Source organism: Zeus faber, assembly GCF_960531495.2.
Source record: "Zeus faber genome assembly, chromosome: 5".
In the NCBI taxonomy this organism is placed as follows: Eukaryota; Metazoa; Chordata; class Actinopteri; order Zeiformes; family Zeidae; genus Zeus; species Zeus faber.
Window position 1 is genome coordinate 19,830,251 of NC_137192.1, and position 11,495 is coordinate 19,841,745.

Consider the following 11,495-nt stretch of genomic DNA (forward strand, 5'->3'; position numbering starts at 1 on the left):
CTATTACCACTGTGCTAGCTATTAGCACGATGCTAACCAGTAGCACTATGCTAACTAGTGAGCCATTTTTGGCCAAGTAGCAGTAACACTGCCATGTGAAATTGAATTCGATAAATATTTGTTTAAAAAGCTGTATGCAAAATGTACATGTTTTAAATTGAATGCAATGATTCAAATCTGAATTTGGTGCGACTTCCGAAACAAAACAGTCACAAAATCCAAATCAAGCACAGTGACAACTGAACTAAAGCCGATCAGATCATTACTTGAACTACTTTTTCAGACGGTGGGGATCAGTAAGCGAAATGCCGTGGAGGTCTCCCAATCAACTTCCGTCCTTGCTCAACCATCCTCCTCCTCCCCTACACTTTCTTTCCCCGCTACCATGCGTCCATCCTCCCATCTCTTCTCTTACTTAACACTTCTTCCTCTCTTCTATCACTTGCTCCCTTCAGAGATGTACCAGTTTTCGGTGTCAGAGGGGGCGTCGGCCGGCACCTCGGTGGGCCGGGTCATGGCCACAGATGCCGACATGGGGGACAACACGGACATGGGCTACCTGATCAAGGACCCTGAGGGGGTGGAGCTCTTCCGGGTGGCCACTGACGTGGAGACGCAGGAGGCCATCATCTCCATCAAGAAGGTCGGTACCGTTATTCTGACGCTCCCATCTTTTCATTTCCTTATATGGTGATGTATGTTGGATGGGGCCTGTTACATATTTTCTACTGAAAATATGACTTTACTGTTCTGCATGTTGTTATAATGGGGATTTTCTAATAAGGCTTTATGAACCTTAATGGAGCCTGACTTAATTATTTTAGAAACAGAGATTCAATTTCCAGTTTTTTACATTTTCATTTTAGCTTGGTAAACTCAGGCTCTCACCCCATTTTCCACTTCATTCATTTACAAATAAAATAAAAATGTCACCATAGCGACCCAAATTACGGTTACAATTTTCTGATTTTTGGCATTCGAATTTTCGCTCGTTAGCCCGTGGAAGAATTTCTCAAGGCCTCCTCCGGAGCATATAGGTTCAGCTGAGATGGATGTGTGTGCAGAGAAATAAGTCAAAGTGCTTCTTCTCAGAGCTCTAAGTAAATTTAATACAGCTGGGAACTTTGTCCAAGTGCACCCACAGGGTGCAAAGGAGGAGTATGAGATGGTTCACAGCACAGCAGAATAATACAGGAGAGTGAGGGAGAGAGAGAGGCAGGCAGGACACACACAGCATGAGCTCCTGAATTTACACGTTTCTTTTATATTTTAGTTGGGTGTCTTACACCTTTAGCGCCCAAAGTGGGACACCCACAAAGGGTCATTAAAAGCAGAATAGGGAGTTAAGAGGAGTGGAAATTAATGTGCATCTCATCTCTTTTAGCAATTAAAAAGTTTTGCGGCGATAAGGGAACCTGGCCCCGCCTTTGCCAGCTGAAAGTCTTATCTTTACAGGGAGGGTTAGGGTTAATGAGGCCTTCACAGGCTTGGAGTATTGCAGACATCCCATCATTTTGTATGTGGGCTTATGAACAGAAACATATACAGGATGTCGTATATAAAGCATCTAAGAATATTATATGAAGTGTATTGATATTGATAATACAAGTGAGAGTAAATAAAAAAGTAATTTGACAATATCTCCTTCAAGGGTCGTTAAACTCGCGGTTTTAGTCCATTTCCAATATGTGACCTACTGTACCATGCGCTTAGTCGGCACATTTCATCGCACCGTATTGTTGGCTGGACGGCAAAAGTATTGGAATGCCTATTTTCGTCCAAAATCAGATTGTAGCAGATGTACATTCCTTAAAAAAGAAAAAGGAGAGGAATGTATTTTCAAAACCGAGTTTGATTTCTAAATATTATGTAAATATTAAAACATCGAGGCTACATGATCCATCAGCATTACACAGGGAAAAAAGTTACTCACCCACTCGCTGAACTCACAAAACACCGCAAACGTAGATCTTTACTTGAATGCAAACACTCAGATCAAGATGATCGCCCTTCGATATTCCAAGTGGCGTCAAGTCAGAATGTGAAACCGTTTTGATGAAATAAATTCATAAATGAACCGGGGCTACACCGGGTCTTCTTCATGTGATGAAATACGGTTGCGCTGACGCTGACTCAGCGCAACCGTCTGTAAACAATGTTTTAACGAAACAACAACAAATAAAAACCAAAAGCAAGGACTTTCACTTCTCCATGACAACATCATCTCCGTGTTGTTATGGATTATCAGAATAATCAGATTATCGGCAGACGTTCTCAATTATATCGCCAAACCGGCAGCTGGAGGCAGCAGGCCAGCAGGGTGCTCCCAGAAAACAATTCAAAGAATGCAAATGGCCGGGAGGACTCCGCCAATTACATTCCTGGGAATTGCTGCCCCCTTGTGAAAGGTTGTCATGTGTGCGATCCGAAAAGTGTCACTTTCTTAAAAACTCTCCTTGATATAAAACAATGATTGCAGGTTGTGGGAATGTTTAGAAGTTTCAGAATAATAAGGGGGTCATGCTCCTAACGTGAGCATGAAGTTAGAATGAAAATAAACGACTTCAACTTAAAATTAGACGATTCATTAGAATTACGCATTTTCCAAATTGAAATAGCAGATTCAAATATTATTTCAGAAAGACAGACTCAACATTATCTCATTGATGGAGTAAAGCGATTTACAAATGTAACCGTTTAAAGCATTATATGTGTTTCTAAATGTTTCCTTTGTGCAAAAGTCTCAAATTGTTTCTAAAAATTTAGAGCCTGATTTCTCAGAATCTCTGAGATCTTTAATAATTCATAGCTTCCAAAATATTTTCTTGATTCCCACAAGTTCTGAAGCTGTGATTCTACACTTTCGTATTTTGTGCGGAAAAAAAAATAAAAAACTGTCAAATTGGTGGTTCACATTAATTCATTAAAAAATTGATTCATCTTCACACCCCTGCCAACTTTTTTTTTTCATTCAAATAAAATATGTCTTTACCTTGTTAAGCCATTTTACATTCAGTCTTTTTAGAATTTTACGTTGTGTATTTCGGTAACATTTAGCCGCTGGATTACGAAAGCAAGCGGACGCACAACGTGGTGGTGGAGGCGGTCAACAAGCACGTGGACCCACGCTTTGTGGACCTGGGCTCCTTCCGGGACCAGACCATCGTGCGGGTCAGCGTGTCCGACGTGGACGAGCCGCCCGTCTTCCGGCCGGCGGGGGGCACCCTCATGGAGGTGCAGGAGGACGCCAAGCCAGGAGCGCTGGTCGGCGTTGTCACCGCTAAGGACCCCGACGTGGAAAACGCACCCGTCAGGTAAAACAGTCCTCCCCAAAAAAATGAAAGAAGATCATTTAAGCATGTTATTTCACTATTATTTAGGTAACTATTTTTTATTGAGATTATATAAACCTATGTCTTATTTTTAGTAAGTCTTTTATATTAATTTAGTGTCAATGAGTGGAGAAATATATTTTATATTTTTTTGTCATTGTCAGCTTAATATACAGTATGACTATTGCTATGACAACTTGCTATAAGTCTGGAATCTCCTGCCCACGGGTAAGGGTTTAGGGAGGGAGACGGAGTCTTTCTGACAGTGGTGCGCCGACATGGCGAGAGTTTTATTGTTCATTTCAATATGCGGCACGCAGGTCACAATTATATATATCACTGAGGATTATTATAATAATTGTGGATAATAATGACTGCGCCCTCTTGGGCGCAGGAGGAATGGCGTTCCACTGCTGGGCTGCTTACCCCTGATCCCCTCTTTAACACAGACAAACATTAAGAAAACTCCCTGCCTCCAGTTGGACCAATTAGCTGAACACAAGTGGACAGAAATGGAAAAAACCTCAATATGTATGTGACAAATAATCTCTTGAACTTGAACTTGAACTTGAACCTGAAGACCAGCTGATTCTTAAAACCTGGAACGAGCTTCCCGTCACATACCACACAATGTAGCGTGTGAGTATTACCGTATTGACCATGTTTTGCTCTACATACGCATGTGAGCAGTTTTTCTGGCATCTGAGAAACATTAAGTGCAACCTACGCTCACGTTGAACTGATGGAAGCCTCAACGCAGCATGAAGCTAAACCTCACTACGTATGAAGCAGACTACAAGGCCATCAGCAAAACCATGCGGCATCACAAGTCGCATTAATGGTAAAAAGTATTTCATTTATTATTGGTTAGCTACAGTATAACAACAAAATTATTAAGAAGAATAAAGAGAATTGTATTATATATCACACTTTTTTAAGTACTCAGAGATGTGTTATACCCTAACGCTTACCCGAACCCTAACCCTAACCCTAAAATGTATGCCTTACTTAAAAAATGCACGCATTAAGTTGCATTCAATTTTATTAAATATTATATGGCTCACAAGGAAATACATTTAGAAATATTTGGCTTTTATGATTCTCCCAGCCAAAAAGGTTCCCGACCCCTGATCTAACTGAACATCTTTGCAATGTTACCATGGATGGGTAATACAATTAATGAAAATCCAAATAAAATATAACTGTCATTGATTTAGTTAAAAAAACATTCCAATTCCAACATTCCGGGTCCAACATAACATAGCGTCCGTGACATTATAGCCGACAATGTGATTAGTGGAGGTACTTGGGCCAGTTCCCCATGTTTGTTTCCCTGCTAGACCCAAACACGGTTACCCACTCACGGCCCATCGGTAACCCCCACCGCCGGTGTTTCTCGACTGATTCCCGCGCGGAGGCTTTCTGGCGTTGAGATCCTGACAGTTTATAGAAATGGGAACTGCTGATAACCACGTCCCCCACAGATGAGAACCGCAGACTCTACGCAGGTCCCGCAGATAGAATCTCCGCAGACAGTCACGCCTCCCCACTCTCCCGCCTGAGCTAGATGAAAACCGTGTGGTGAAATATCAACGCCCTTCTCACTTACGACCTCAGTCACCGGGAGAGCCCCCTCCCTTTCTGGCAGGGACCCCCTTCGGGCAAGACAGGCACGTCGCCTGTCTGTGGTAGTGAGGGCAGAGGAAAGTAGTTTATTGATTAACACTTAAATATCCTAAAATTAGAAGTGTAATAAAAATTAAAAACAGGATTGCTATGCCTATTTCTACTTTTATTCAAATAAAAATAATTTTGCCGCCTCAACAACTACGGATACAAGTACAAATACTGGGCTCTTTGCACATCCCTACGGGCTCTAGCCTTTTTGCAGCCCTAGGCGAGATCTGTAGAAGGTGCCCCCCCCCTTAGGCCGTGCAATGTGCACAAATTCCTTCCAAGTGCATCCGCCCTCCCATGCACACTGCGTACCTCACCGCCCAAATGTCACCCAACCTGCCCTCCGATGCTGCCACCTCACCTCAATCCAACTCCACCCCATTGACAAAACATTAGTCAGGGGGTCTGGGGATCCTCCCCCAGGAAGTTTTCCTTTTTCAGAGACCTTTATTCCTGCATACCGGTGAATTTTCTGGTGAAGCCACAAAATAAAGGGCCAAAGAAATACATGGAGCGGACACTTTTTTACATTTTTCTTGAAAAAAAATAAAAAAATGTTTTTGATATTTTGTATTCTAAAAATATATTAATATTTTCTTCCATAATTTTATTTTCTTTCATCTTTGAATTTGGCTATTTATCAAGGACACAGCAGTGTTTAACATCCATGCTAAGAAGTGGAAGTATTTTTTTCACATACAGTATATGTCTTTGTTCCCCGTGCCTGTGTGTTTATAATAGAAATGATGCGATCAGAAAATCCTGTGAAGGTACGTCTTGGCAACACTGGTACTGTAGTCTGAGGGTGTAATGCAGATGGAGTGATAACAATTGCCTTTTATTAAAAATGCATGCGGCTCCTCCAGTTCCAGACAGAATGATGATGATAATAACAACAACAATAATAAGGCAGTAATACCAGTAGCCAGTTTATTCATTTAAGGCAGGTGTTCGAATTTTTGTTTTTTGTGTAATGCAGTGAAATGTACTAAACATATGAACATCATGTAGCTACGTCCATGTAATTTCACAAATCCAACTTTCATGGCATTACGTATGAAGCATTTCCATTTCAACCAGACGTCAGCAATTGGTTTCTGTGAAACGCATCAAACATTGTGGACTAATTTCTGGACCAATCAACATGGACTTACTTTGAGGACTGGATTTTTGGACAATTTGACAATTAGCTTACTGCTAAGTGTTAGACTTTCGGCTATTTTTCGGCTTCTGGAACAGTAACAAAACAAAATTTGTAATTATTTTGTATAAAATAATAATGAATACATGTTATTTTTTAAACATAATAAATAAATGTTAGTTTTATTTACTACTTAATTGTATTATTTATGTTAATAATCTACAATTGGAAAATTCAGTTTAATAGATTATTTGTCTGTATTATAAGAAACATTTACTGAACATTAACATTAATTTGGCATTAGAATTATTATGGAACAACTTCTTTTTATTTAAGCTTGCTACGTTAAGCTGTAGGAAACTCATTATCCATGAACTGTCTTGTATAAACAACCGTTTATTTTTTACTCTAAACCAAATCTTGTCATTGTTATAACGTACCTTGTTATATTTAAGTACATGTGCAGTCTCAGTGACGGTAGGTGACGTTGTGGCTCGTGTGCATCAATAACAACGTATTTACGCAGGTTTACGAAGGTAATCGAATTTACGTTAATTTAGTGGTGACTTTTTCCTTGAATTACATTTTCAATAAGTTCAATTTTCATGAAATACTAAAACATTTCTGTGAGTAATTACCATATCATGGCTTGTATTTTCCAACGCCTTGCTGGATCTTGAACACATCACTCAGTCGTACATTTGAGTGGATTCGACTCGACGTGGTCACAAGTTTTTGTGGAATACGTTTTTTTCTTATTTTTCATGAATTCGGCAAAGTAATGGGGACCAAAGGGATAAAATTTATATATATATAATATAAGGTATATAAAAAAACACGTAAACGCATAGTTTGTAATCTCTAACCACTAAAGAGCGACGCCGCACACTGGTCAGGGTCCAATGCATATTCTGAATCAAAATCAGAATCAGAATCTGTACATTTATAATAAATATCATGGTGATCTTCTAAAGCATCTTACTCTAAATCTCATCTCATTCATTTTGTTTATGAACAGTGGTGTGTTGGTCATGCAGGACCACCAGGATACTTTGGATCAAATTTGGGGGGTTTTCGCTAATTTCTGCTGTGAATGTGGCTCGATTTGGATGAAACTTAAACCACAAATTTTTTGTGACATAACAGTTCAAATGAGAAATAAACCACGTTCGTAGCTTACTGCCATTCTTCTGTTTCAAATAGTTTTACGGTTCCATGCCAGATGTGTGCAGCCTATTGTACGCGACTGTGCACGAATGCAGGAATCAATTTGTACGGCAATTACAAGGGCTGTATGACGTGGGTTCACAGAGAAAACAGATATATCTATATATATATATATATATATATATATATATATATATATATATATATATATATGTATACGTCACCATGTCTTTATTTTATAAACGTAATATTTTTCTGCACACTCTCTGAACACCTTCCTCACCTTGACCCCGATATGTGTGTGTGACTGTTTTCCACATTTATTTTAAAAGGATTATATGTGTATTTGTATGGGTGACAGAGAAAGACAGATAAAATACTAATGTCAGATTCCACTGGACCATGTTTCTTCCCTCAAACAAGATGTATTTGCAGCTTTTGCAAGAGTACGTGATTAAAATTTAATGTTGGTTCTTATTTCCTCCTGCCAACGAGCTACTCCATATTAGAGTCGCAATGGAGATACTTGCACGGCGGCTTTGGGGACGACGGGGCGTTAGGGTCACTCGCCCCGTGACACATTTCCAATAAGTGCCTTTTTAACACATAATTACTTCCACCCATCTGTAATTGTGGGCAGTTTTTCTTCCCAATTTATCCCCTGGGTCGCCAGCCCTCGCTCTGACCTGCCGTGGACTCCCTGACCACATGGAGACCTGCTCCGGTCACACACAAATAAATAAGCAGGAAAATGTTGTCCATGGAAAAAAATCCCTCTCATCCGCATGTCATTTCTTCGGTTCAGGTTTTACATCGATAGAACCACAGACCAGGAGACGATCTTCCACATCGACCCCGTGTCGGGTGCCATCACTCTGGGCAAGGTCCTGGACCGAGAGACAGCCGGCTGGCACAATATCACTGTGACCGCAGTGGAAGCAGGTACTATTCTACTTATTCTATTTCGCTTTGTTGAGCTGTTTGTTATATTTTTATTATATTATATATAATATATATATATATATATATATCAATATTGTAAATTTAGCGTAGATCCCCTCACTTTGTACTCCATGCTCCCCCACTGGGCTGCAGCAAGCAACTAAGCTTATCTTATATTAAAAGTCACCAGGATACTTGGAAAAGGCTTTTGGCAATATAACAGTTTGGGGCTCAATAAAATAAAGAAAACAAGTGACCAGAGCTGCTGCTCCCAGTTTAGTGACCGATTTAAAAATTAATAAAAAAAAGAATTAAAGTCTTAAAGATGGGAAATGAAGAGAAATGTTTTTGCCACACACACAAGAAAGTCAGAAGAGGTACACCACAACACCAAAACCATATAATTATAGATGGCCATGATATTGCTGTGTGAAATTTCTACGGAAATGTATGCAACCAAGGAAAAATAAAGGTATACAGTATATTTTGGCTGGAGGTGACCATTCCACCAATTTGGTAAAACCGAGCCGAGCGTTCCCTTCTGTATCCTGCGTTTGCAGATGATATGTTCATACATGACGACAAGGACTCACCCTTGGTGCAATGTGAATGCTAGGGAGTTATTTCTGGACTTCAATCGGTAGATATATGCAACTCTCAGAGGAGAGTCCCAAATAATCGAACGATCTACAAATCAATATTTTTCATAGTGATGATGTCAGAGGGCGGTAGAGGCAGAATTACCCCAATTTAATCGGAGAGTTTTGTTTTTATTTTCTTGCGCCTTGCCATGGCTGCTCCTTAAGAAGAAATGTTGTTGTGAAATTGTTGAAATTTGGCAAACACAGCCCTTTTAGAATTTCTTCTTTTGGACTGATTGGCCGTTTTGTTTTTACCTTGAAAAGGTCTCTTTTTCCAGTAACCTCAGGTTGTTCCAATGGATTTGTATTGTAATTTACGTTTCGCAGTGAAGTATGGCCATCCACCATCCAACCCCAAACGAGTTTCACAATGGAGCTAAAGTTAAGCTGTCCTTAATAGAATGCAGTCCGCATGTAACATTGACTGGTACCAGCAAGGAGAGGAGTTCTGTTTTTTTTTTTCTGGTACGTTTAACATTTTGCAACCTCTATGTGGCGTGTGTCCCATTAGTGCTTCTGCACAACCCGACGGCTGCAGCACAATGTGACACAGGCCTGTGAACTAACAGAAATAAAATTAGATACATTGCTTTTTGCAGCTATTTGGGATTCTGAGAAATTGTTTCCAAATCACTGTCAGTGGCGCAGCAGAAATCAGAGTCAGGTCACAAAAGAGTGTTTTAAATATATGATAAAGGCCTTTCTCGATTGCAGTTATTATAACCACACGTCCCGGCCTTACTTATTATTTATGAAGATTAATGAGGTAAAAAAAAAAAAAAAAAAAACACATTAATCAAAAGACTCCAACAAGGTCAAAAACCTCACACTTTCTCATGATAATGATGAAGCCAGTCTGCAAGGTATGCAACAGGTCCAGCAACAGCGGCGGAGTGTTAAATTCAAATTAAGAAAATCCATAACAAGCCTGTCTCATGAGAGGCGAGACTCATGGTACGCTCACACCGCCGGCGTACATGCACTGCACAGCGACAGGCTGCAATGGAGCTCGGCCTCCCCCGGCTGCTGTGGGCGGAGCGACCACCGGCGAAGAGCTCACGGCTTTCGCGGCGACAAGGAAAGTTGAGCAGAATGACATTGTATGCAAAATGAGCACCGCCGGGCGCCAGCCGACAGCCTATAGGACGTGAGATACGCCCCCGATGGCGCCGGTCCTCGGAAAATGTACGCCAAGACCACTGCATATTGTTCATCTTTTTATTTTTTAAATTCTTTATTTTAAGGGACGGATGGCAAGACTGGTAATGTAGTTTTTTTGGAGAGGTAATTTATTTTGCTGAGTAAACAGCTCCAGCATTTTAATTAAAAATAAGTACACACGGCCCCATCTTTCTATATAATGTATATTAAAGAGAGGTTTGAAATGTTTGGCGCTGCCACAACAGCCGGTGTATTTCGAGCTGACACGCACACCTGCCAGGGGCACAGAAGCCCCGTCACCGGCCACGTGACCCCGAGCGTTCATTGCAAAGAGAACACATGGTGTGTTCTCTTAAATTAAGATGGTCACTAAGAATCCAGTACGGAGCCGCTGATAGCGGCTCCTCTTCCTGGCTCCCACCAGGAGAGATCAGACAGCGACGACCGACATAAACCGCTTCTGATCATCACGGCCAAAGCTGTTTAGATTTTTTGTGGGTTTTTTTTTATCTTTCAGATTTTTTTTCTCAAAGAATGACAGGGAACTGGTGACTGATGAAATAGAGGAACACAACACTTTGTAGAAACTGTTTGAACCCCTAAAAACACTCTCCCGAGTGTTCCTACTTGGCAAAACACAACACAATCACCAGGAGGATGATTGTTATTAGGATGGAATGGAGGATTCTTCTGCTCCCATAGCAGTTCATTCATCATCACAACGACGCCATTAGCCGTTAACTAATAAATTACTTAGGATTTATCTCTATCACACGGTAGTGAGGTATTTCTCCACCCAACACATTGGCGACGGGCATTCGCTATTTCGGCTCTTATTTGGTAGCCTCATCCTATCTCATCTCCTATATTCAATGAGTGATCATTCTTTGGATTTTAGGCAGAAAAAGCAAAGCGATATCATTTCATCTCGGGATTTTATCGTTGGAAATGAAAGCCCTGTGCATCCTCAGGTCTTTCAAATTTGGAGAAGTGTGTGGAAGTTATTACTATACTCATAAAAGTAAAGTCCAAATAATTTCCACTCCTGGCAGTCTGCAGATGCTTTTGGGATTGCATTGGAAAGGTGAAAGATGTTTTTAAATTTTTTTTTTAATTTTGCCTTTTGCATCCGGCCGGATTGCTTACGAAATATGCGTGTGAGAAAATGAGTGTCCCTTTTACATCAACACAACACCGATTCCATATCTTTGTTATAACCCTCTATTAACCAAACACCAAATTCCCTCAAATTACCCACACACATGCATTGATAGGAAAGCCTGTCTTTCCAAAACACAATCACTAGAAGTAAATTACAGTCTGAGGCATATATATTTAGGCATATTTCCCGAGACTAATCTTTTTGCTTGTGCCCGGCCACTTCGCGCCGGGCATTATGTCATGTGCGCATTTTAATGCTAATTGCTCCTTTAA

The 11,495-nt window shown here is 40.5% G+C and overlaps 1 protein-coding gene across 1 annotated transcript in view; it reads left to right on the plus strand.

The window, feature by feature from the left end:
* cdh22 (cadherin 22) overlaps positions 1–11,495 on the plus strand; it is a gene marked incomplete at both ends in the record, with an annotated part of 94,446 nt that overhangs the window by 29,373 nt on the left and 53,578 nt on the right. The window contains 3 exons of the mRNA XM_080001026.1: positions 456–643; positions 3,058–3,314; positions 8,123–8,259. Coding sequence (XP_079857152.1) covers positions 456–643; positions 3,058–3,314; positions 8,123–8,259 — 582 coding nt within the window. The remainder of the gene's footprint in view (positions 1–455; positions 644–3,057; positions 3,315–8,122; positions 8,260–11,495) is intronic.